At 46.7% G+C, this 27,867-nt stretch overlaps 1 protein-coding gene across 1 annotated transcript; it reads right to left on the bottom strand.

Annotated features, from left to right (window-relative positions):
* Nucleotides 1-863: 863 nt before the first annotated feature.
* On the bottom strand, nt 864-25,385 carry imp3 (IMP U3 small nucleolar ribonucleoprotein 3). The gene is made up of 7 exons (XM_088928075.1): nt 25,141-25,385; nt 23,526-23,633; nt 15,924-15,998; nt 13,785-13,864; nt 8,800-8,851; nt 2,756-2,828; nt 864-1,888 (listed from the first exon to the last, which is right to left on the bottom strand). Exons 1-7 carry the CDS (start codon nt 25,275-25,277, stop codon nt 1,862-1,864), a joined length of 552 nt encoding a protein of 183 aa, XP_088784201.1. The 5' UTR covers nt 25,278-25,385; the 3' UTR covers nt 864-1,861.
* Between the last annotated feature and the right edge of the window lie 2,482 nt (nt 25,386-27,867).

The raw sequence follows: 27,867 nt of genomic DNA, 5'->3' as shown, positions 1-27,867 counted from the left end.
CAGGGAGCGGGGCACCACAGGTGCAATGTTACCCCAACACCTGTCAGCATCCCTCTTTTATTCAGAGCTGACCGGGGGACTCCTGGGTTTCCTGCCACATAGGCTACGTGAGTACTTCCATACTTGCTAAAGTACAGATGTGTGAACCCTGCAGGTTGCCCAGTGGTGCAGTGCTGGAGTCGGGTTCAATTCCAGAATGGGTTGCTATATGGGTGGAGTTCGTACATTCTCACCATGTTCACACGAGTTTCCTCCCACAGTCCAAAGACATACAGGTGGGTTAACTAGCTTCCAGGAGTGTGTGCGCTTGTCCGGGTGGCTGCCCTGGCACTGGACTGGCACACCATCCAGGATATACCCTGCCTCGTGCCTGTGGCTTGTCCCCCATGACCCTGCACTGGATAAAGCACTCACAGAATGGATGGAGTAAAGAACGGTACTGGGCCAGACACTTGCAGAAGAAGAGGTACAGTAATGAAGAGGTCGGGTGGCTGTAGCTCCTCTCTCCCGGATCACTGGCCAAGCCCCCTCAACAGCTCGTCCCTCCGCAGGCCCGAGCCTGCCGCCAGCAGCAATCCCCTTGAGGCGGCCGATCGAAGTGCTTCTCTTGCTCCGGCGGGTGATCAGACCCGCGGCGTTCTTTCACTCCCCCTCCAGCTCAGGGCTGCCAGCTGCTTGTCAAGCTCCCAGGCGCCGGGCCGGAACCAGGGGGCGCCAGGGCAGGACCAGGCCCTGAGCAAGCACCTCTCCTGGCTGGGAGAAAAATCGCCCCTCTCCCCAGAGCAAACTACTGGCTGTTGGATAGTGGTGCAATCCTCTCTTACTCCTGCTCTCACATGGTAGAATGTGAAATGCATAGTGAATTACAATTAAAAAGCTCATATAAGTTTATTGAAAAGGACAGTTAATGAACATTTATATTATTGGGATGCTGATCTACTTAATTACTTGCAATATACACTTTGTCAGAAGCTCCTTACTGAGTTCACTGATCATGATCATGGCCAGGTCAGCAAGCCGTACAGAGGTCCAGGGAAAGAGTCAGGGCAGGAATGTGTACTACAGAAATACAGGTGTGCATTTCTCTTGGTGACCATGATGTTTCATGTTGTAACAAGTTTTTTAAAAAAAGGCATTGGGGCTGCAAGTTTTTCAGCCAGAGAATCTATGAATGAAGTTACTTCTGGGTTAGAATTAGTACAGGAATTCCTCAACTCAAATGCAGATGCAAACTTAATAAAACTGCCACCAAGCCAGGTACTTTACAAGGGAACAGTCTGCTGCATAAAACCACAACATGCACAAAAAGAAAAGGACCAAATTCAGTGTCACAGAACAGCACCTCCTGCAATGCAACAGTACCATTGCTTAACAAGTATATGACATACTGCATTACAGTCAACAGCCATCGCGTTGGGGGAAAAGCTTGGAAAGCTTTGATGGTGTCTTTGGAACTAAGTTATGTTCAGTATGTACATACCAGGGGAACTTCACCTTGGTCCTGGAGTCCCACAGTCTTCTGATGTTCATTCCTGATGAGCTCTAGAATTAAACCCCTAAGTGAGTGAACCCCGTGTGTGTCAGGACTAACACATCACTGAGGTCTAATTCAGCAACTTCATTTAATAAATGGTCTGACTAACTATGAGCTCTGAGCTAGAATGAAAACCAGGAAAGACAGTGGGTCTCCGTCATCGCCAAGAAATCCTGGCATCACAACATAAAGCGAGCAGATCTCTCCCGCCCTCTGCTGGTTGGTGTTGGTGAAGCACCACTAGGTTGGACTCTTGCCTTTCAGTCCTACTCATCCCAGGGCAATGCAATGTAGATCTTGGGAGTGGTCAGGACCTGCTTGTCTCCACTACACCACCAGGTCAAAATCATCTCTCTGAAAGAAAGAGACGAACAGGAAGAGAGAAGTACATTGTTAACACTGCAGTGGTAAGGAGACTGAGGACATCTAGTGGCAATCCCTTGATTTAACACCTGTATATCCTGGACAATCTCTCGGCATCTTTCGGTCTTTGGAAATCTCAAGACATTAAGATCAAACATGTTCCTCTTGCTGAACCCAAGGGAAAGGACACATGCATTGAGAACTCACTAACGCACAGAAAACACTGATTACTGAAACAGAGACGCACTACAAACTGCAGTGAGGTAGCAGGTGGTTCATCCAGAGGTCAATGTGTCAGTGCAGTGTAAAGGGAAAGGTAGGTGTGCTCGGGATCGCTGCCGCTTATCCTAATCTGCATGAGCGATCAGACTATCACAGCTCATAAACTTCCTCAATTAGCAGAAGAGAAATAAAATGTATTCACTTCGTTTAGTGTAATGAATAGTATACTGCATTCAGATTTGATTAGCACACCACATGCTATCCTGGGAAGAGGTCAAAAGAGAGCAACCAGGATAAGTCCCAGTCTCTAAGGAATGTCATACATACGATAAAGGAAGTGAATGTCCTTATTTTCAGTAGAGGCTGTTACAGTGGGCTTCATACAAGCTGGTACTGACATCACCAACCCAAAGCATTTAGTACTAGTACTGGGAAGCATTTCTCTACACAAAGGTTGTCAATGTCTGGAACAAAACAGACAGTCATGTGGTATTTCATGTGATTCACTGGGATTCTTTAACAAATGCCTGACAAATCAATAGGCTCTTGACATTCAAGATGAAAGCAGACGCCCTGTTCTGCCTCTTCAGCCTTCCAGTGTCTGTTGAACCCTGCCAGTGTCTGTGTCAGACCCACCTCTTCATTGTAGTTCATGACGTGCTGTCTGATCTTGGAGGAGTCCACCCACGTCACAAAGTCCTCCACGCTCCTAAAGTACACGGGCCAGTCATGTTAGTGAACACGTATGCAGTACTTTAAACAACACGCCTTTGCCCCAGAGACTGTGAGAAACCCATCACGCCACAATGTGTCAGGCATTTTTTTTTTAATTTTTTCCACCTTAACTTAACATTGGTATCTATATGTACACGGAAATTCAATTTCAATGTAAAAAACTGAATGTGCACAAAACCTTACCTCAGGTGAGCTTTCTAAAGGCTTATTGTGCATTAATACGACCACCTTGCATGTGGAACTGCCAAAGAACTAATGACAATGAGATTTAACAATTCATGCCCTTGTACAGCTTGATATGAATGACCCCCAAAAACTAAGTGAACACACTTGGATACAAGATCCAAACACAACATGGCAACACTAAAGTATACGGGGAGTACAATTTTCCATGCCCGCTAGCAGAATACAGGTAATCCATATGCTTCCGGTCACAGATCTCCAGTATTCCCAATTCTCAACAATGCCAGTGTATCTGCCCAGTATACACTGGCTGATTTTCACAAGTTCGCACAGCTCTTCGCCTCTGCGTTCTGTACAAGTGACACTCCGGCCAGCGGCCACGGTATTGGTGCAGCATAACCTCCAGACATCCACATTTATTGACATATTTCTGATGATAGGACAGTATTTGGTTTAGGAGTCTGACCTTTCATTCTTCAAAGCCAGGCATTGGGACGATGTACCCACACCGTATCAAAGCTTTCATGAGGCTCGCCTAACAGCCTAGTCCATTTGACTTTATCTGGACACCGACACCGACAAGTTACACGCCTCACACAGCAGATCATGAATTTTGCATTTCATCCTCCGGCAGTAGTCTCCAATATCGTTTTTGGCCGCTTCCTGCTGCGAACGGAGCTGTGAGGCTCTGGTCATAAGCACATCACAGACTCTGAGCCCTGCTCTCTCCTCATCTGCATGCATGTGTAAGGCAAAGCCACAGAACCGCCCAGACCAGAAGGACTTGTGACTCTTGCTGCAGTCACCTGGATCTCAGCTCTACCTTTTTAGCTCTTGACGAGCTCAGACAACTAAATTTTGGTCTCAGTTTTTACTTTAAGATAAGAAACCTTTAAAACGGAAATCTGTTAACGAACTACTTTTGCACGTGATCATGCATCTGATGATCAGTCCAGCACCGATGTGTTTTATGAGCTTAGCTTGTCCCTCACTGACATCACTGCACAGGAGCTGGCACCTGGCAGGCTGGGGGTCACAGTTTCCCCAGATAAATCCAGCTCCACTCCACTGCTCAGACACAAAGACTTCAGAAAAAGCTTCAGCTTATTTCTCATTACAACATTTAAGTAACTACTGTCGATGTGGCTCTGGGTCATGACAATAAATTTGAAATTTAAATCTTCAACTTCTCACACCCCGATAATGGGTCTAAGGAAATAAAAACCTTAATGAAGGATTTAGCAGGAATGTGGCTGAAAGATAAAACAGAAGACACGTGGGAAGTCCTGATCTGACAGTAATGCTGAGCTGTTCGTCCTGCCATGTCTCATCTGGCACTGCACATGTCAGCCAGCAGGTGGAGCCCTCACTCCGGCCAGCATGGAACACGTCAGTTGGCTAAGAAATGTTTAGCTTCTTCTAAAAATACTGCTCCCTTCGCATAAATGCTAGTAATTTAAGAACTCTTTGAACTGAGTCCTATAATGACAAATTGAAAGGCCAGTGCAATTCCTTTGTTTTCTTCTTTGTGGCTTTATTGTTCTACTGAGAAGAAACCACAGTTAAAGAAAACAGCACAGCTCCACGTTACCAGGACTCTGAAGAGGGGTACATGACGGTGCTATTTACAACAACTGACGTTCACGCAGCTTGCTAAAATAAACTGCTCCAAGGACCTCCAGGACTTACACAAAACAAGATTCAAGCTGGAAAAACAGCTGTGAAAATTACTCTGTCTGGACATACACTCACATTGGCACAGTTTTAGACGTTTTAGAACACCGTACTAACCTCCAAGGATAAACGGACAGTGCTGTTTATAATCACACACAGCTTTAGGAGAAAACATTGCAAAGGAATCTGAGAAAAAGTTCTGCATCTACATGGCACTTTTCGTGTAAAAAGACGAACACATGTAACAAACCACCCACTTGAAAGCAACCCAAGTCTCACTTTTTTTTATTTTGTGGAAATGACGGCTGAAAATGAAATTATCATGCAGCACAGAATTATACCAAAGAGCAAGAGAACAAAAGGCTCCGAAAATAAAATTTTCTGCACGTGGCAAGACTTGGCCGTCGGTTATCGGAAAGTTACACGAACTCAAGGTGCACTGCCCAGCCCGGGAGAGAAGCGCCGGGCTGGTTTCTGAAGTGCGTGACAGCCTGTGCCCTGTGGGCAGACGACACAGGAAGTGTGGGAGGTGGGGGGGCTCAGACCGCAGGGCTCAGGCTGACCTCTTCACCTCTCTGTACAGGAACACAGGCACCGAGTCACACCTACGAACTCAGTCACACACACACTCCGAGGAAGAGACGCAGACACAGATGCAGCTACACGCTCAAGGGGGAGAGACAGACAAAACCACTGAGACAGGGAACAACACTGCGAGAGTGCAGTTCAGTGCAGAGCAGGTTTACTCAGTGGTGTCCCCGCGCTGGCACAGAACTTCACTGAAAGCCCAGTTCTACTCATCATGTCAAACCTGGGCCAGCCGAGCCCATCCAAGAAGGCCCACCACAAAAGGCTGTGCCACCTGTTGGACACATAATGGCTAGCCGTCTGCACATCTCATTCACCCTCCGATATACCAGAGGCCTCCATCATCGCTCGTGAAGGCCCAATCCGGTTACTCTTACAGGGCGCACGTTTTTAAAGGTTGGCAAATCTTTAAAAGCTGTTCAAATAAGAGACCTAAGGTCCTCAAGGACTGAAGATCACTTAGATTTCAGTACTCAATTGTCAAGTAATTCAGTCTCTAAATCGCTTGAAGAATACCCTGTTTAACTGAGCACAACGGAAGTGTTCCATTAAATTAGAGACTGGTGAGTCAATGGTGACCCACAATCCCTGCTGGACTGGGGCTCTCCAGCACCAGGTCTGGAGTTCCCCATTTTAGACCAACTTGGATCCAAAGCAATTTTAAAAGCTATTTCATACACATAAGGTAAGGAAGTAAATACCCAGCTGAAGGACATTTCTTGTAGAGGAGCTATTGATTAGAGATGACAAACAAACACTATCATCATCAAATGGGGTAATACAGTATAAACCCAGGAAGGCGCTGTAGATACAGTGGCCTGTAATTCTAATATACTCCTCCAACACAAGACTTCTGTGCTCTAAGGGAAACATAAATGAAATGTTAATTTGCCACACAGCCTTTGTTATGTGCTTTTTTTTTGCTTCACAAAAGCACCCGACTCTTTCCAGTTCTCTTTTGGTTGCAGCCGCCTCTTGGCTCGGACAACAGGCGGGTTATGGAGGACACCGTGCTGACTTGCTGAGGAGGGGAATAGGTCACCTGAGTGTTATTCTTGGCACATTTCCCATCCCCAGTGTGTCAATACAGTCCCTGAACACTGGGCTTTACATCATGGCTGCGATCTGGGAAATCTTGATTTTTAGCAAGAACTATCTGAAGCCAATTCAAAAAGTTATCCAACGTTTCATTACTAAGGATTTATGAATCTGATTTTCTTACATCTGATCACGAACGCCATTAAAGTACAAAACAGCTGGATGTTCTCGGCTGCAGTACCGATAAAAGATTGCCCGTCTATACAAAGTTGTTTTGTTGCACCGGGGGCAGAAAACGCACAGGAACATTTTAACGCACTGTCAAAAACCTCTCAATCTTCCTGCCAAGTCCTCATGCAAACGGATCTGAAATTGGCCGGAAAACTGTGCAATTTGTTTCCTGTAAGACTGCAATACAACCGAGTAACCCGTTCTTACGCAATTCCCCCATGCCAGCGAGCCCCACTTCCTCTTCTACCTGGGTAGCCACATGAAAGAAAATGGTCCGACTCTCGCACTGGCTAACAGCGGTCAAGCACTTTATCTGAGCAGAAGAATCTCTGTGGTTTATGACTTGCGTTGGTCGCTCAACGTTAAGACAAGGTCAGAATTGTAAACCCTTCTTTCAGTTGACTGTACCACAGGATCTTCTCAAAGACCAGAAGACCAAAGGAATATAAAGCAAAGACAGACAACATCCTAATTTCAATAAGCCATCTCATCGGTCTTCTGGCTTCAACTGAAAGCACTGTGGCTGTTTTTAGGTCACCAGAACACACGCTTCTCTCACAGATACTGTGCCATATTACTCATTTAACAGCCAAAATTGTGTTGACAGATTTCATTATGTTGAACAAAACCACATTTCTTTCTTGGAAAGTGTTAATATATGAAAACCACAGAAATTGACTAAAACGGCCTGCTGTTTTGCTATTCAAATCTTATGAAAACCAATGCAGAAATCAGAAGTTAGGATTAACTGTGAAAAAGCTTTTTTTAAAAAACATCAACGCCTGACAGCACAAGGATTCCTCCCGTTTAAAATCAAAGTATTATTATATAATTAATGCTGACATTGGAAACTTCTTCTGGTGCACTGCAGGTATAGGTTCCTGTAAGATTTCCTCCTGGAGGCTCTTCCTCAGATCAAGCTTAGCGGAGAGCCAGTCCTACCTGATCACATTGACATTGACAATATAAACCCTTTAATTATTGTAAGTTATTCTGGTTTTCTTTGGGACTGCAGTAATGTCAGGATCATAAATACTCAAGGGACCATTACACTTTCAGGAAAGGGAGAGGGCCTCAATCTTGGGGCAAAAGAGTGATGGTCTACAGACTGTGACCGCAGCCTGCCAGTAGAGATCAGCTGTGCGCCGTCTCCGCCAGCAGGGGGAGGTAGAGAGAGCTGCTCTGTCCGCTATAAGGATGGGTATAAAAACACTGGGGGAAAGTATAAATATGGGGGATCGTGCTCTGAAAGGAGAGACTGTGCGGAGCCACGGGGAGGCCTTCCACAGCCCAGGTGCGAGAGAAGGGCACTGCTGGAACACCCAGAGCCATCCGGGCTCACTCCTAACTCCTCTCTTTCACTTTGCATAAAGGACTGCAATTAAGACAATTTCACATCACTTATCAGTGAGATCTCTTTTCGCTTCTTCTTTCCTTCACTTTTAAAGTAGCCCCTTCAGCAACAGTGTCACGTGTCCTGCCAAGAAAGTAACCAGAACCCATTTATCCACAACACCCCAGGGGTCCTCAGACCTCATCAGGGAACCTCCGAGTTAACAGAGGAGCTGTACTGAATAATTATTTCACTTGGCCTTTGTCTATAGATGTATACGAGACCCGAGCTAAAACCTGAAAACAATCCTCACATCTCTAACGGTCTGGGACTACGGTTCTACTGTTTACACACGGGTATGAACATCAACTGGACCATATTGCCAAAACATATACAGGTCATAAAAAACAAGGACAGGCATTACACTATTTAGCTAGAACAGTAAGTCAGAGACTTAACTGTTAAAATGATTTGGGGTTTAATGCTGTTATTACAGCTGTTCAATAATTAAGAACAGTGCAGAGTGTTTCCCACTGGCTGGTGCTCAAATGGCTGCAGAGCTTTGCTGGATGTTAGTGTGCGAGAGAGTGTGCGGGCGCAGAGCGCTGCTTCCAGCCCACAGCTTCAGTCCGGTGTGTCTGTGTGCGACACAACCTTCCCACTGTCCGTGGCTCTGCCCCTGTCCTCCCACAAGCCAGCTCAAGACCGGCACAAAAACATTCCTCGACTGTGGTTTTGCTGCTTTCTTTTCCTGTAGCAAACACCGTGCTCGATTCTCTGCAACCCCAGATGGCCGGGCCATCCGAAGCACAGGGGCTCAGCCGGCGCCCCTGAGGCCCTCTGAGCAGAGAGAGGAAAGAAGAAAGGGCGCAATCTGGTGTGCCAACAGCAGGCTTACCTGGTGACGAGGAAAGCAGGGTCAGTCACAATCTCAGGCCCCACGCGCACATCTGGATCGGTCTGTCAAGGACTACAGGAGAGACAGCACACATACACAAGACTGCGACACCACGGCACGCCACACGGTGATCACAGCCATCACTATTATAAGATAAGATAACTCTATTGGCCGTATACAATTTCTTGCATTAGGAATTTGTCTTTGCACAGACCCCAGCTCGCTCTCCATGAGACACACAGACAGGGAGAGAAGCTTGGGGTCAGAGCAGAGGGTCAGCCATTTACACGGCACCCCTGGAGCAGTGTGGGTTAAGAGCCTTGTTCAGGGGCCCCATGGAGTAGGATTCCTCTGCCGGCCGCGGGATTCAAACCGGCAACCTCCCAGCCACAGAGCCACCGCACCGCCTTGTACTGTCTGCATCTGTACTGTCGCATGCACCAGTGGTAGCGCTGCTCAAACCCATCTGGAGCCCGACACGCACAGGCAGGGTGTGGTTTAGGGTACTAAAAGCAAGATTGGCCACAGTGTCAACAGAAGGCAGGAAAGTCAGAACTGCTGAGGTGATGAGGGTGACAAATTTCACGGCAACTAGAGAGACCTCAGCTCGGCAGGCCCACAGTGCTGTATCGCAAATCCCCGTGACCTTTCGGCACACTGGAGAGGTTAATGCAGCAGATTATTCACCAACAGTTTCTGTACATGCTTATCTCTGATCACTGCAGCTTTTCTTGTCAGCAATGCTCAATTCTTTAATCTACTGAAACCATGTCATTTCACAGAAACTTTGCGATAACGCTTGAAATGCAAACTGAAAACACCTTGGATTCAGTCTGTTACCCATGACGTCTTCACCTTCAGCCACTGATCTGAAAGGTAATTATGCTGGTACCTCTGCGCTTCAGCTGCGCACCTACGACACTGCTAGGAGAAATAAATGAATGCTTGTAATAGCGCACTGCAGGAAAAGGTGCTGCATAAACCCTGACTTGACCTACTGCTGAAATTCAAGATACAGGTCCCGCAATTAGCATTTAGAAATTCCCAAAAAGCCGCGCAGTATGTGAGGGCCCAAGTTGCTCTTCTCTTTTGCTGGCGCTCTCTCTCTCCCCCTCTCCCTCCCTGTGCTGTTCCCACAGTTCTCCGCAGGACACTTCCTGTTTCTCACAGTCACAGACCCCCTCTACTCCTCTCCGCAGCCCTCACGCCCACACATGCCCCCCCCCTTCCCCCAGAGAGAGAGGGGCGGACGCTGGAAAGCCATTAGCCTCTCCTGCCAGCGTATTCCACACAGGACGACTTCCCCCTGTGGAAGCGTTTTCCAGCCCTGGTCCAAAACCTACACTTGGATTTCTATCGGTGTGCCTGCACTGTGCCCCTCTCAAAAGGGACGGCACCAAGCAGCACTTCCTTTAAAAGAACAGCCAACCGTCTCTGCTCAGCCTTCACCGACTAGAACTGAAGAGACAGAGGCTCCCTAGGTTTTTCCTTCCCAATTCCGGAGATGAGCCTGCTCACCTTTCCCACTGTGCACCATCCTGAGGGGCATGAAGCCCACACTGGATCAACCTTCCAAGCGTTACAGTACGCTGGGTTTTAAGGGGTGCTTTACAGTACTCACTGGAGTAAGGGACCACAAAAGAACAACACATAGTGAAACCACTTACAGTGGGGAATACCCATAAAAACAGGGATAAGGGGGGAGAACAGTAAGAATGCAACTCAATGCTGGGAAAGTTTCCCAGTAGAAACAATGGATTATTGTAGGGATAGGGACTGGAAGATAGCCTGCACCACTCTGTATTAGACAGAGTTCAGAACACCTGCTGATTTTACTTATCGCTTACTGAAAATCATTTTCATTACATATCGTACAGAAAAGGTTTTGTTTTACAATGTTAAAAAACTATTTTGCCATCACTGATTTCTAATCCTTGTTTTAGAACAGTGGTAAGCATACTACACAAACCCATCTCAGTGAACGAGACAGAATTATAAACAGCAGTCGAGCGTAACCAAACTGGAAACATTTTTGATTAATGTAGCATTTCACACATTTTTTTCCTTACCCATCTTGAAATGGAAACAGCATAAATGCGTCAAACTTTCAAGGAATTTTTACACAAATAATCAGCTACGTAAACGCAGAGTGAAAAGTGAAACTCCCTGTAAACAGTGCACAGTATTTACATGGGGCACGATTAAGTAGTTGTGGGTGGTTTTTGTAGTTGTGGGGTTTTTTTAAACCCTATACTACTTTGTTGAAGCATTGCAAGATGCTTTTGAAGACAAGGTTCATTTTAAAATACAACCGCAGGTTTAAAGGAATGTCCTCCACCGAGGCTGAAGGAACTGAATCTCTTTAGTTCCACGCAAAGTAGAGTCCAATGAGTCTCAACGTCTGTGAATTTAAACATTTGCAAATTTACTCATTTGGGATTCGGTCTGGCCTGACGTGCATAGAAGTAGAGCAGAGTGGGACGAAACTGGGCTAAACATTGTTAAGCGCAACAGACTATAACCACGAGACAAAACTAGCTCAGAGCAAGCCTCTCCTCTCCGCCTGGCCAAGTACCCACTACCCAGCATCTGCACCTCAACTTGGTCTTGTTTTTATATTGTAATGAACACTTCCTGTTCTGTACCACGGGGTTTTTTCATTACAGTGGTACGTGCTAATCACAGAGACAGAATGAGAAAGTGCAGGCACCTGTTGGACACAGTGGAGGAATTAATGTTTATTTTACCTAATGACTATGTTTGTGAGTGTTGTTTCTTTTAGTTCATCAATGTTATTTAAATTAACCTAAAGTCAATGCATTAGTAGTTTATGCTAATGCATCATATAAGATAGGGTTACTTATGCCTTTTAACCTTACATACTATAAACACTGTAGATTACACAACATTATAGGGGTGGACTTGATTTTATACGAATTAGGCTATTGGCAATGGTTCTTGGTACTGATTCCTTGCAAATGTCAAGACCCTTCTATATTCAACATCCTCACAGGCACTGAGAAAGTCATCCTAGCAGACCTATTCACAATCAACAGTGCACCAGAGGACAAATGGAAACTACAAGGAAGTTCATTAACAAAAAAAACAAGAACTGGAGCCCTTTCTTCACCCAAAGGGTCGTGGGAGTGTGAAACAAGCTACCCGCCATGTTGTTGAAGCCAAAACTGTGACTTTTCTTCAAGAAACAGCTGCTTTTTTGAAAAAAAAAGTTACTAACTACACAATGGGATAGATAGCCAAATAGCCTCTCATTTGTAACTTCTCTTGGGCTCTTAATGCACTTTAAGTGTGAGTGCAGAACTGGACCAACAGTTCTTTTTCCAGCGTGAAGATTGTTTTTATTATCTCTATAAATATCGCTGACAGAGAGGCAGGGAGGAGAGAGAGGAAGTGGGGCACCTCAGGAAGGAGGATGAGTTAACGCAGCTGCTCTGAGATCCATCGGTGAAACAGTGAGTTGTTTGGTGACCGTGAGAGAGACACGGAGAGAAAGTTTGTGAGAGGGAGTGAGAAACCGAACCAGAGAAAGAAATCTCGAAGATGAGATTGGGCTGGAAGGAGTGAGGCAGACAGAGATAAGCTATATGAGAAAGACAAACTAAGACATGAGTAGATTTGCACTACCTTCTACGGTGTAAATTTAATTTTTAGCACTAGACAAATCTCCAAAAGTAAACAAGAAATGCTCACTTCTGTTAAACCATTCTCTAGAAGGTCCCGAGTGAATGTTTAACTGTGCTGGCCAATGTACCACCCTCTTACTGTAAGTGCTTTTGGCAGTCATTGCAATGCCAGTAAAGCTCCTTCTGAACTTGAGAGTCAGAGAGAAGACAAAGTGAAAGAAAGAGCCCCCCACGCAGCTCCACTGACCATAACCATGGCAACCGGGCCCTGCGTGACAGTCATGTGAAAACAACGCTGATTGGATTAAAATATTTTCCCCGATCAGGAATCAGGCGGACTTTACAGCACCAGCTGACGCGGGCTTGGCCTGGAGAGATAGAAGAGAGTGTAGAGCTCCAGATAACACAGCAGGGCTGTTTTTCCTATCCAGTCAACCCCAGCAACGGTACCCAACATCCTCTCTTTCCTTCCCACGTGTCTCGTACTGGGTCATACATTACATTGTCAGCTGAGCGACCCGTCGGAAATCATGACAAGCAAGTGGAAGAGAGCCGGCATACAGGTCTGTGAAATGGACTCTTCAATTCAAGCATGTTCAAGCATTCAAGCATGTCTGACAATCTGGACTCGCCAATGAACCAAGTCTAAACAAGCAAGCAAGCAGATCAAGCAAACTTACGAACATGCGCCAGACTGAAAACTGAAATCCACGCACCTGCGACTAAGGCCTTGGTTGGAGGAAAGCCCAGATGAGGCCGTGTTCCTCCAGGACCAGGGATGGGAACCCCTGCCACAGAGCATGGTTTCAAGCCCTGGGCCAGACAGATTCACACCCAGAAAGTCCACTGCTTGTATCCACCGCAGTGCACTCTTGACAGGGCACAGGCGATTAACGATCCTGGGGTTTTCAAAGCATCATTGCCAGGATGTTCAAGGAGGGGGGGCAGAAGTTTCATGGGGGCACCGAGATGGAGCAGGCGGTGCTTCCATCATCCTAGCATCTTCCTACTCTACCCCGTGCTTTCTGATCACGGAAAACACACTGCTCAGCCAACACAAGCCCTCACTACCAGCAGACCTGGGCACTGTGCACACACAGCAGAGTGATCAGAAGACAGAGTGGCACTAGCAGTAGGATATTAGAGCACCAGCACAGGTGATAGCTACAGCTACAAAAAAAGCCATAAAATCTGACTTGAGTTCCCTTGACTTAATTAGGGTTAACGAGAGTGAGCAGCAGGTCAGCTGGGGCTGTGTTTAGCATGCACTGTGATGCAACAGTTTTCCAGGAGGAAACTATATAAGCATTCTCCGTCGCCCGTGACCGCAGTTAAGGATACGCCCCTGCTCGATGAAAGTGATGGCCGTCTTCAGGTTCTGCGCCATTCTCAGCTTGACGAGGATACTGGGCAGCCGCCTCCTGCAGGGACCAGCGCAGACAGAGAGGAACGTGGGAAAGAGTTCAGGGGTGAAAGGGAGGAAAGGTAAGAGAGAAAAAAAACTCAGTTAGAACACCAAATCCAGTAGGGTTGCGCTTGCACAGAACCCCAAAGGAACCCAGGCAAAAAAAGCATCTCTCAGTAGCAGCAGTCAGACTCCCTGCAGACTCAAGCCTACTGAAAGCAGGGGTGACAAGAATACGACTGGACTGCAAATATTCCTCAACTCCTGTGGAACATGCCAAAGCCTTCTGTTCACAGAGCCCAATATTACTGAAGGGGGGTTCCTGACATTTTGGCCAAGAAGCATAAGACCTCTGCAGTGCTATACTTTCACCACGCAGCTCTTTATTCACAGGGCGCTCATAAAGTCTTGCGATGCCTTCTTTACCATTCACCTCATGCGGCTGGAATTCACAGGCTTCGCACCAAGGGGATCAGGGGCAAAAACACAGAGCAGTTACAGAGGTCGTTTTGGAAGCAACTGTAAAACTTATTATCCATCCTCTATTTTAAAATATCTCCAGTTCTATTTAAAACATCTGCTCCGGAACATACGGCCACTATGGGAATCGTTTATGGTGCCCCACACTTGTACGGTTTTTTTTCAAATGTTTTTATTACCTTGTGAAAAGTAAAACTCTGGAGTTGTAATTAGACAAAGACTGGGAAATGAACACCAACCTGAGTGCAATTCCCCAGCTTGTGGCCAGGGGGAGCTCAGACACTCCCAGTGTGGGCCTAACCGGTACAGCAGCAGCTCTCCACACAGCTGCAGAGTTTAAACCACACTAACAACACAACAGCAGGCAGGCGCAACGGACTGGCACACAATGCAACCCACCATTACACAATGCCATATACGTAGGGTTTTAAATTTGTGATGTTCATGCCTTTAAACATATTGTAAACCAGCTTCTTTTGATCATAAAAGCCACAAAAATCCATAAATTACAAAACAAGGCTGTTTCCCTCTGACGATTTTACAAGAGTACTGAAGTTTCACCGACACTGATCGCTCGTCCCCAAACCGGTTTGACTCGTGTTTCATTCCTCCTGTAACCCTGGAATCAGTCTGCAGTGTGGTTTTGTGCTTCGGTTATTTTTTTGCTACACGTTGCACAACATTTCCACAGATGAATATCAGCAGCAGTAAATACTCCATTTCCTAATTAAAACATGAGATTGCTGACCAAGCAGTAACTATAGTTTAACGGGATGCGACTTAACTTGGGGAAAAAAAACTTTTAAGCTCATTTGTAAGGCTTGAATAGACATTACCCTAAATCTGCAATTAAAACCTGCACTGCACAAAAAGACTTTTCAAGATCCTTTACCATCCGAAAACGTCACCCAGTTTTATGAGAGACTCTCCAATCCTGTACAGATGCTGGGAGTCAAACACCACGATATTTGTCATGAGGAGATGCTGCGGAGAGTATGCAGTTCTTTCATGATCCTGTCTGGATGCAGTATGAGCTGTGGGCATGAGCGATGCCTCTGTCTGCACGCTGTACACGTGCTCATGCGCAGCGCAAGAGTGTGCTGCATCTGTGCGGTAGTCGGAGTGTGCAAGCAGTGCCAGCACGCATGTTGTGTGAGTGGACACTGAGGGGAGAGCACACCTGTTGTGTGTACGCTCTGTGCCCAAGTGTTGTTTCTGGAAGAGTGTCCGTAGAGTGTCACTGTGAGCATGCATGTGGCGTGAATGGTTGAGTGCTTTATTTCTGAGAGAATCTGTGCGTGCGCAGTGCAAGCATGCATGCTGCCTCAGCGTGCTGTATCAGTGCACGTGCAATTCAAAAGCAAAGTGCATAGGTCTGACGTATAAGTGAGTGCTATGTCAACTCACTCACAACTCAGGCTGTGCGTGTACTACTTGAGTGTGCTGCATTTGTATGATTGTGTTGCACTGGTGTGGGCAATTCAAGTGTGCTGTTTATGAGGACGGGCAGCGTGTGACGTGTGTGTGTGTTGTAGGGCTCGGGTGCATCTGGAAGCATGCCTTTGCACACTGTGAGTGACCGAGGAGGAGGTTACCTGCAGAAGGAAGATGCTGTGACTTTCTCAGTGACTGCGAGGCTCTGCTTGGTGTGGATCAGACCCAAGCTGTACCTGAGGACAGAGAGAGGGAGAGAAAGCTACTGTCACATCACAGGTTGTCACACAATAACTACTGAAATGAAAGTGAGGGAGAAGAATTACTAGCACAGCATAGCTTAAGTGAAACAGGGAAAAAAAAAAAAGGTTAGAGCATCCAGCAGAAAGAGTTCAATATCAACGCAAGCAAATTCAAATTTCCACCATCTTGCACTTGTAAGAGCTGATTACCAGGAGTGTCTGGGCCACACAGATCAACAGGTCTTCTTCGGACGCCTGCAGTAAATAATTACCCGCAGGTGTTCTTCCTGTTCAATGAAGCAGTGTTTTGCGTGTCAGTTTAAAAATAAAAAAAAATGTACGTCATTTTCTACTTATGTTTTCCGATTTCCACTTACAACAACCCCACGTCCTGCTTTCATCAACTCGAGAAAAGAACCAGAATCCTGCTCCTCCTTCCAAGTTTTCTCCGGCCCACAGATGATTTAACCCCCATCCCTGGCCCTGCTCGGCCCAGGCCAGTACTGGGCAGCTTGATTCTGGCTGGGCTTGTCGAAAAAGCCAGCGTGAAGACGAGCCAGACGGTAAAGGACTTGGCCTGGCCCGGCCCGGCCCAGCCCAGCTCAGGATTCCTCTCTCTTCCCCCGAGCTACCTCTCCCCCCACCTCAGCCAGGAAGAGCAACAGCCTGCAGAGCAGTCCAGCTGACAGCCTGAGAGAGGGAGCAGATGGAGTGCAGTAAAAACACTCAGTAAAAAACCTCCAGTAAGAGGAAGCTGCTGAAACCGGCATGAATTATAGCCCCAGAAGTGTAAACATAGGTACATGGGAACTGCCTTTCCCCAAAAGTCAGGACTGGTCGTCAGGCTCTGCTCCGCGTCTCCAGTGTCCTTGTGTCTGAGTGTGAGGCCCCCAAGCCCGGGGTCCTTGAAACTCCCACTCATTCCCACAGAATCCCTTCCAGTGGGAGGGCGCAAGAGCATGTGCACATCCATGGGCAGAACTATGTGAACCAATATGAGAAACGCTTTTCTGGGCGTTTGTAAGGGCTTCTGACTTTGTATGTTTGAATGCACTGGACTGCTGAATTTGCATTTGCACCACTATCTGCTCTGAGTGCCTCAGAGGTTGTGCATCCCCAGTAGGCTGCGTGTATATACAAACGCAGGCACACATATCAGAAAGAGATGGAGACGTATTTAGCCAGAAGGCTGTGTATCCTCATATCTATGTATATCTCGCTGTGCTGCTGACTGGGTATCATGCTGCAAGGTGTGAATATCCCGCATGCCCGGCCTCTAGCAGGTCGAGAATTTATGACACAATTAACCTCTGCCATCCGGCATGGGCAACGCACTGTGGTGTGGGTTTCCCTGGCAACAAGCCAGCAGGGCTCATGTTACCCTCCGGCTGCACAGCGCACTGTGGGAACACAGTGACCTCACCGTCACACACTGCCATGCCGGTACACACGGATACAAACACAAACACACAACCTCCACCAGACAATATGGCGGTCATTCCACTGAGGTTACATGGTTACCCCACCAGGATTATCTTTAAACACAGACACCGGCAGAGAACCGGGTGCACCTCACTGGGCCATGACAGCGTTTATTCCACACTGAGACGATTACTGGACACGCTTCAGGGCGGAAGTGGAGGATGTCAGGTTTAAAGCGGGACAGGGGCTCAGGAAAGAGTCCAGCCCAGACCAGGACAGCAGTCCAGGCACAATGAGAGAAGGCAGTTTCTAGTCACACACCTGAACAGGATGACAGGCTAGCATCAGCGGGAGGGAGGTTAGGGGACAGTATCTGCCTCCCAGCAGCACAAGCGGGTATCACCACCGTCCTCTCCCCCTCTCACATTACAGCCTTCCCTCTGCCCCGCTCTCGGGGAGGGGAGCACAGAGCGCCATTGTGCGCCCGGATGGAAGGGGGGATGGGGTCAGGTCCTGGGCTGGAGAAGGATGGGGTCACCCACTTCCCCCCTTCTCTCAAACCAAACAAAGAGCCCAGTGTCTGGGCACCAGGGAGCACACCCAGAGCGGTCACGCACAAGGTGATACCATCTCCCTGGCATGCCGCCAGCAACTCAAGACAAGATACCCCTCTGGGGCAAAGTAGCCGGGGAGGGGGGACAGTTACTGGTATCCACTGCTGCACGAAGCCACATGGCATTGCAGGCCTGAGGGACAAAGCGCTGTAGACTTTCACATCAACCCCGGCGATGCACACTCACAATACCTTTAAACATCTGTATGCCAGAACTCAAATGGACAAGCTGCTGGATTAAAGTAGACTTTGGGGGTTAAGCCTCTCGGGGCTCCAGGCAGCTGTTTCGGACAGAAGTGGCAATTTCTAGGAACTTCCATCTGAACCGCATGGGGCACAGCAGATGCTACGTGCCGGAGAATGAGGTCTGTGGCGTGTCTGTGGGAGAGCTGGGGGTGTGCCACACTGGCCAGCAGGCTGGGTGCCAGCGATTCACTGCTACGCCAGAGTGGGTCAAGGCTGTATACGATTCCCACAGGGCTGTATAAATAGCCCTGCTGTGGTCACACTCCATCCCTTCACCAGCTCAGGACAGCACATTCCACCCCAACCTGGACCTGCCAAACCCCTGGTAACCCTACCCCTTGCAGGAGGGCTGCAGTTTGTGTGGGCCCTAATGCTCCACTGTAGTTACGGGGGACACTATGCTGTAAAAAGGTGCTGTCCTTCGGATGAGACGTAAAACCGAGCTCCTGACTCTGTGTGGTCGTCAAAATCCCAGGATGTCAAACATCAAAATGATTAGGGGTGTTATCCTGGTGTCCTGGCCAAGTCAAACCCCAGCCTTTACCAACCATGGCCTCCTAATAATCCCTGGCTATGAATTGGCTTCATCACTTTGCTGTCCTCCCCACTGATAGCTGATGTGTGGTGAGAGTACTGGCATACTTTAGCTGCCATCACATCATCCAGATGATGCATATGGGTGGTGGTGAAAGGGAGTTGACATCATCACTCCCAAGAGCTCCATTTCTGACCCGCACTCGGCTTCTAACTAACTTATATTCTGTACTCCGTCCTTCCACCACACAGACAGATCAAGAAACAGGAAGGCAACTCTGGACTCAAAGGACTACTGTTGCTGTTGTAAAATACACACTGGGATACAAGCACATGAAGGTTCTGGACCACTAAGGAACAATCTGACAAATGTCAGATAACTATAGTACACATTGAAATTACTGGTGGCACTTGTCTTTACCGTAATTCACTAACAAAGTGTTTCTCTGCCCCTCTTCCATTTCCACTACCTTCACTAATGGTATAAAACCATAAAGAACTTCTTATCATCAATGAAGGTTTCATACTTCCTCCTGGGAACATTCTTTCTCATTGGGCTCCTGCCAATGCCAAAGAAGTTAGTGCTCTCCACATCCTGTAAAACACACCTCCATGAAGATGGGAGCACCCCAATGCACTGTTTTTCTTAGCAGAACTTAGTAATTACCCACACATTTTGCGTGTTTGTTATTTTCCTAGAAGCTTTGTGGTGATGGTCAGACTGTTCAGGGTTTCAAAACCAAAAGTCAAATTAAGTGCAAATATTGGGGTTTGTCGGTATTTTTTTTATAAGGCTGGTTTTTAGAATTATGAAGCTATTTCCGAAACATACTGCTCATGTCCGCTGACAGCGGATGACACTGTCAGATCAAATGCCAGTTATGTGTGATTATGATGTCATTATCACTGGTAGTTAAATGGCCAATCAACTGAATTGTAACAGTCAGATAAGCGGACAGTGCAGTCCAAGACATGAGTTATTTAGCACTATGAATGCACAATCCTATGGCAATCTCCCACACAAGAGCAAAGCAAAAACACATTCACCCTGCTTTAACATTAATAGGATCATAAATACTGAGGGTGCTTGAGCTCACACAGCAACCACAGAGCTGGTGTCTATGGTGCACAGCACACTGCCCTGGAGGACTATAGAGTTTGGCTGCACTCTTAATGACTTCATGAAATCAGTAACTGTCTACTTGTTTATAGAAGAACGTGTTCTCTTTCTAAACAAAGTAAGAACACTAGGCTTCTTCTACAGTATAAACATGTCCAGGACGGAGCATCAGAGTTGGTCAGGTTATCTCCTTACAGGTGACCATTAAATCAATTTCTAAAGATAGGATCAGTTAAGCATGTCATTTGCTAATTCTCAGATCCCTTGGGTCCAAAATTTAAGTAGTGTTTAACCTACTGGATACTCAAACAGATGACACGCTTAAGTCATCAATAATTTACAGGTGTGGCCAACCTTTAGAAACTCTTTGGACACACAACTCCCACGCACACCACACATCCCACACCCCCTGTACTAGAGCTGCCCCTGCTCAAGCTCTGCTGTGCCACGTGCATTAGCCCGATTTAATGGCAACAGGAAGTGTAAATAGGTCAGCAATGCAGGAAAATCTGCCCTAAATATATACCCACTTCCTGTGGAAAAGAAGACCCCTATCCCGTTTCTCCTTAAAGGGCCATATGATACGCACTGAGCCGCAAACAGGCTGGTAAGGCAAGGGTCTGCGTCTGCCTCTCTGAAAAATACTGCATCCTTCCGTCCCTCTCCCAGAGCAAACGGAAAACCATCTGTCCATCTCGGCCCGTGTTTCAGCCTCCCCACGCTGAGAACACAAGGCCCAGCCCAAGGAAGAGCTGCTGTAAGGGCCCTGCAGCGAGACCGTCTACCATTAACACCGCAGAGCTCAGTTCTTGCAATCCACAGCTCCACTGCATTGTCCCACAATCCCAGAGGCTTTGCCAATACCCCGCGATACTCCTTACTTCGAAGGGTCAAAGCACAGAGGCAGAACAAAAACAAGCAGAGAAAGCGAGAGGGAAAGCCATCAAAACGCTCCAGTTCACGCGTGAATTCAGGCTTCTGCCAGTGTTTCTGCAGAGAGCTTTTGATCAGCAGAGCAAAGAGATTGCACCGACACGGTCAGCCGGCCAGCCAGCCCAGGAGCTCGCAGCCCTGCGCAGCCCTGAAGAGGAGCACAGGACACCTCGAGCGGGTGACGCAGCGACCAGAGTCGCCCTCCATCACAACAGCATCACCCCCTCGAGGCCCAGGTTGAGGATCCACTCGACCAGCGTCTAACGGGATTTTAAGGACTGTGTACAGATCATTCACATTTCCTGGTTTGTTCTCCAAGATTAGGATCTTCCTTTTATTTTGGTACATTAGCAGTTTCTCACCAGAACACTGATGGCTTTACAACACTGCAATCACCCTCTCCATAATCACTCCCCTGGAGTGGCCACCTGAGGCTGCACTCTCAGCCAGAGGCAGAGAGTCTCAGTCAATGGTGAGAAAGAATAGACAATGTGCTCTCTCTCCCCCCCCAAAAAAATCACATCTGTAAATCACAGCATTATCGCAGAACTGACAACTCCCGTCCCCGTTCCCACTGTTAACCTGTGATTGTAAATCCAGCAGCTGCTAGCTGCATTTATCTATCTTACTGCGGTAAAGCAGGTTGGGTGAGAACCAATGGCTTATCTCCCACACCCCCCTCCACCTCTGAAACATGTTACTCTACACCGCTCTTATCAGCACGTAAACAATACTATTCCCTCTGAAGGCACTCAGGCAGGCAGGTCTGCACTCACTCTCAATGCAGCTCTCTTCAGTGTGGCGAGTCCAGCCAGCATGCCCTGGACTTCAGGGAGATAATGAGGCAGGAAGGTAGCTTCAATGTTTACACAGACAACAATCACAGAATCTTCCTTTACTTTAACTGCGGTCTAAGTGTTTTTAACTCCACATTTTTGCAAGTGCCACTAGATTTACACCTGTATTAATACCCAGCCTCATACCGTTAGGAGAGAAAGTTAACTTCCCCCAGAGCACCCTCCAAACTGAGCAATGCAAAAAAAAATATCGCCCCATGTTTGCGACATTGTGTCTGCACTGCTGCAATGAGCAACTGGCAACACAGGCTCTGTAATGCCAAAGCAGCAATTCTTGCCAATTATAAAAAGTAAATGTAGTTGTAATGGTATTAACTTCTTACTTAGTGCACAAAGTCCACAGTTCATTCATATCACTGAATACCTTCCACTCTCTGCACACTGTATCATACAATGACAAACTGACAGAAAGTGTCAAATATGCAGGAGAGAGTATATTATAGCATGCAGATCCCTACCTGGGTAATTGTGAATCATCACACCTGCACTGCCTTGGCCACTGTGAGGGGAGGGAGGCCGTGACCAGCACCACTGCTTTAAAATCACCACTGTGCACATTAAAAAGTGTTCGGAGAGCAGCAGGGCTGCACCGAAGAAGCACGAGGAAAGACACCAGCAGAAGCGCACACTGCTGAGGGCTCAGGGCAGGGGCTCTCAGTCCTGCTCCTGAAGTACCCCTGAGTCTGCTGGTTTTCATTCCAACTGGGCCCTTAATCAGCAGCGCTAACTGATGCCTGTAACTGATCTGCTTGTTTCGGCACTCGCCTCTCGGTTTCAGAGAGGCCTCAGTTCAAGCACATTATTTCCAAAAACATCAGCACACAGAATTTAATCAAGTCTCTCCTCGACTCGCAGACTCACTTGCTCCCCTATTTCTGACTAAACGACTATTAGTAAGTGATCAAAGCGACGAACAGAGACAGGAGAGAATGACCCTGTATCAGACACCTCCCACAGTGAGTCAGTGATCTTCCTTTTACTTCAGTCCAATTGGCTATATTTCATATAATTCACCTTACACACCTGAATGAGGGCAGTCCTGGACCTCACTGATTAGCACAGGCTTTACACCTATTAAATGTTTTAAGTTCAACAAGAAATTAAAAAAAAGCCTAAAAAAGAAAGTTGAAATAATGAAGCCTGTGATTAAGAACAAAGCTTGAGCACAATCCAAAAAAGACCGAGGTGTTTCAAGATCAGTACATACTTTTGTACTGTAGCTAGAGCAGAGAAATTGAGATACCACAATATATAAGGATGCTACACTTATGGAACTCATTTCCATTTAATTCGTGAAACTGAACGGTGTGTTGTGGATGTGCATTCCCCCAAAAAACAGCACAGTTTCTAATTTAAACAGTGTGAACGAATGAGTGGCACGAAGTCTTTTGCCTATGAAAACTAAATCACTAATCATCGCTAAACGCTCAGACAAATGCTGAAGTTTTGAAATAGAATAGATGTCATAAGAAGCTGGACCTGCTTTATTAATGTAAAAATGGGACTGCATATCAGCCCTTCAGCTGTATTAAAAGTCCTGAAAGTCCTGTAACATCACACAGATTACACTATATGAGAAACAGTGGTTTTAATCCTCTGTGCATCCCACAATGCATTTCCGTAAACCACAGTTGCCATCTTTATGAGATAAATCCATGACTTTGTTCCCGTCCGTTCCTTTCCCAACACTGTACCGACGGACCGACTGCCTGGCCGACCGGGTCAGCCCACGCTGCCGAACGCCTCTCCCTCCCTCCGTGTCCGACACGCGCACACAGCCCTGCCCCGCGACTCACAGCTTCTCCAGCAGCCGCGCGGTGTTCTGTGCGCGGAAGCCGTCCTTCTCGTTCAAGTCCCGGATCTTCTGGGCCAGCTGCCGGATCTCACGGCTGAGCTTGTTGTACCTGTCGGGAGAGGCGGGCAGAGAGGGGGGAGAAGGGGTGAACGGAGAGACCAACAGCAAACGGGAGAGAGGAACAGGGGTACCGTATAAGACTGCTAAACAGCCAACCTGCAGCTCCTTCAGCAAATCACCTGTAATGGCTGCATGGACACACAGTTTTCACTGTATTCAGCATAACCGCACTACTTGTATATATTGCATACACCATGGACACATAGCAGCTCTACTCATATTGAGTTTTATTTAATTTCTACTACATCTATTATGTAACCTTATTTTCATAACCTCAATTTTGTGATTTTTGTGTTTTTGTGAGCTCGCAGAAGAGACATTTCATTGCTAGCAACTACTGCTGCACGCTGTATTGTTGTGCATTTGATAAATAAACTTGGATTTGATTTGATACCGGCAGGAAAATAATGACAGCGAGAGAGGTAGTGGGTAGTGAAGGGGGGCACAGAGAAATGAAGTATAACAGTATGGAGATTATGAGCGATCACAGCAGCGGTTTGTTTAATGCTTTATTTAAGCAAATGGCTCTAATGAGAAATGCTTCTCATTGATAACGATGACCTGGAGAGACCCAGGCACACAGCGGGGCAGTATTCTGAGTGAGGTACCCGACTCAAGGGTATAACAGCAGCCTGGGATTTAAACCTACAGCCCTCCGCTCCTTTCCACCCTGCTGGCCAGAGTCCGTGTACTGGTTAAAATCAGACCTGATGCGACTGAAAAGCAATGAAGCCCAATTTAATTCTTTTGAACAGGAATGAAGAGGTGAAACACTGACAATTCCAGCCGTAAACCCTAGGCTGTTGAACTTTTAATTTTTAATTTTAGTTTCGGTTAAAGAGGTATACATTATTTCAGAGCTCTTTCTGGTACTGATCCACGATACGCACCGCAGTGAGGAAAACCACGCACGCGCTCGGATACAGCCAGCCTGCAGCGCAACGGACCGCGGAGCATGCTGGGATTCGAAGTCCCCTACCCATCGACACAAACAGCAGGAGAAAAGGCTACGAATCCTAAACGCGCACGGCCATGCCGGTGTCAACTTCACTTTCATCTACTTTATTTGGTTCTCAAACTTGATTAAATGTAAAAGTGCGCGCGTGACGAAGAAAAAGACAACTGACGTAGCACCCCGCAGCAAGAGAAAAGTGTCATGGCGGCGCCCACCTCTGAACATGAGACTTGCAATTTAAAATGTATTTCATGGGAAGCCTCAGTAGTTTCAGCGTTTCTACGAGCCTCTTAAGCATGAGTCTCACAACAAACATGTAAAACGCATAAAGGGTTCCATTAGCAAGTAATACCGTTTCAAAAAACATGCATACAGAAACAACTTATGCTAGAAGTTATCTGTGGCTAAAAAAAGGGCAGATGTTTTTCTATTTCTCGAAACCGCAGAAGCGACTAAGAGCTAGCGCGATTTATGTCTGTTCTGGTGTGCAGTAAAGCCCACAGCCCAGCGTGTTTAACTTGAATCAGCAGAGAAACCTTACATGGTATAGTCTTCTCTCCTCTCGATGTGGAATCTACGCAACACCTTCACCTCGTGTAAGTTGTTGTCCACTTCCCAATTGATAAAATCGACTTTCTTCAAGAGCTTTTGCTCGTGAAACTTCAACTTCCTCACCATCTTTCTATATTACTGCAAAACGACACAAGAATTTAAACAAACTCTCCGAGTTCCTCTTTCCGGCGCTCTCCGTCACAAGCAGAAATCGCTGGGCTTTGACGTCACCCACCCCCAGCAGCGACACGTGAACGTCTGCAATGTAGCTTCCGCACCGCTAAAGAGCTCAGTATAAATGTGCAGAAGTGCTTTTAGGAGGTTTAACCGCATTTCAGAAGAAGAAATTGTTTTTGTGCCTCAGAAACAGCGTTGGATCAATAAGGTCTTCCAGTATTAACTTAGAAATAGACCCTGAATGCAAACAGGAAATTCCACTTCAATACCACCAAACCATCTGAGATCACAAGAATGGAAGTCTAAGTGAAAACGTCTTTAGAAGAGCAAAGGTGTCTCACACTCATTTTCAGTGGGCCTGGTGTCTTCTGGTTTCTGTTCCAACCTGGGAAGTCAATTAAGTAATTGACCTAATTATTTTCAGAATCAGACATGTATAGCATGTTTCTTGAGGCCTTTTAGAGTTGAATAAACAAGACTTTCACTTTCAGTTACAGTTTCCTATAAATCGCCTCAGAGCCTGGTTAGAGATATTACAAGTATACAGCTACTTAAATAATCAGACCAGCTCTGTGAGAACATGGTTGGAACACAAACTAGAAGACACTTGGCCTTCCAGGAACTGTTTGAGACCTCTGAAAGAGTAAAGAGTCCAAAAAACAAAGGGTTCTGCCAGGGGAGGACAGTCCTAGTCCCGGAGGGCCAGTGTGCCTGCGGTTTTCATTCCAAGTCAGTCAGCAGGGATGGATTTTGATGTTCGAAAGCCCTAGGTTATTGCACTCCAAACTGTGCAAAAAGAGGGGTAAACGCCAGTTGAATTACGTCGATTGACATGATGCACTTTAAACTATTCTCATGCTAAACCATGTGATTGATGGAGCGAGTTGAGCGACCATCACTTCCATACTTCTAGTGTCTAGAACAGCCACTAAAAAGCGTATGATTATTGATTTGGAGCACCTAGAGCCGATCGCAAACGTTGTTTCAGCTAATTTTTCGTAAGTCACTAGTGTTTTCCTCCCCCGTGACCCTTAAAAAAATTTTTAGGCCCTAGGCACTGTGTCTAAAGTGCCTAATGGGAAATCCGGCACTGTCAGTCAGCTTGTTATTGGCTTAACAACCCAATTACTTCCAGATCTTCAGACCTGGAAGTCATGCAGCCACACCAGCCTTATCATAGCTCTATTCATGCCCAGGAGGCCAGGGTCTGCTAGCTCTGGGGATGTCCTTACCAGAGTCACACAGTTCAGAGCCACACCAACAGTGGACTCCTCAGCTCCAGTCTGTATGATACTGATACTGTAAGGGGCAGATTCTCAGATTGGGGTCTGTAATTAGGGCAGTGGAGGTTTCTGACTTCCTTGAGCAAAGTGAAAAGTCTACTCTTTCTCAAAGACAAAAGGGCATGAAAGGCAAAGCAAACTGTTAGGCAGAGGGTGAGGCAGAAACCGCTAACTGCTCCAGCCCTGTCCTGTCCAAACAGAACAGAAGGAAAATGCTCTGGGGTGCTCATTACAAACTCTGTAGACTGTACCCTCTAGGAATGTGGAAGAGCGGGTTCAGCTTGTCACGCCAAACCTGGGCTTCAGAATGAGGGACAGGAAGGCCACGCTGTGAGCTCTGACACCCCAGAGGTACATGCAAGGGCTTTACTACATACTGTGGAAGAGACGGAGACTCGGTATGCATGGTGCCTAATGCCTAATGATGAAACATGGCAGCTAATTTGGTTCACCATTATAAGTTCAAGTAGTACACTGGAATTATCGCAGTAGGCCAGTTCAATAATACTGAACTCCAATAATATCACAGTTCAATAACACTGAACCCCACTGAGATAATACTGCATTACTCTTTCATTGTGCCACACCACACCGAAGTAGTTCTGCACTTATATTGCACTATGCTCTTCTATACTGCATTGCATTGTAATGATCGTAACAATGGACCTCATTCTTTTAGTTCCATTGCTCCTACTCTCTGGAATTCCCTTCCTACTTGCATGTGTAATGCTCCGACCCTTTCTCTGCAAAAGCCACCTTGTTTCATGGGCTTTCTCCTAAATGTCAGGGGTAGTGATGAGATAACGGACTAGGCTGAGTTCAGAGCTGGTACTCTATAGAGTTGAGCTATAGACAATTTTAACCAGGCTCTGTAACAGCTTCTTCCCACAGGCTGTCAGGCTCATCAACACCCTGGAATCTACTTGCACCCACCCCAGTTCCAGAAACAGGGTTTAAATCCCCCCAGTGTGTTGTGTATATTGTGTAATTTGCACTATCTGCACTTTGCACTATGTGTATCCTGTCTGTCCTGCCTGTATTTGCACTGTGGACCAGGAGGAACGATATTTCGTTCCACTGTATACTTGGATGTGACTGGAATGACAAATAAATGTGAACTTGACCTTGAACTTTACCATTTGTGTACCTATGTGATGTAATTTTTCTAAATGTTCTTTCATCTCCATTGTTGTTCTTTTTTATACATTCTGAAGTGTTCTCTGTTGTAGAGAAATTGTTTTAATGTGTATGTTTAG

Source organism: Atractosteus spatula, chromosome 11 (genome assembly GCF_055471065.1).
Source record: "Atractosteus spatula isolate fAtrSpa1 chromosome 11, fAtrSpa1.hap1, whole genome shotgun sequence".
NCBI lineage: Eukaryota > Metazoa > Chordata > Actinopteri > Semionotiformes > Lepisosteidae > Atractosteus > Atractosteus spatula.
The sequence above is the reverse complement of the archived record's forward strand: the minus strand, read 5'-3'. Positions and strand labels throughout refer to the sequence as shown.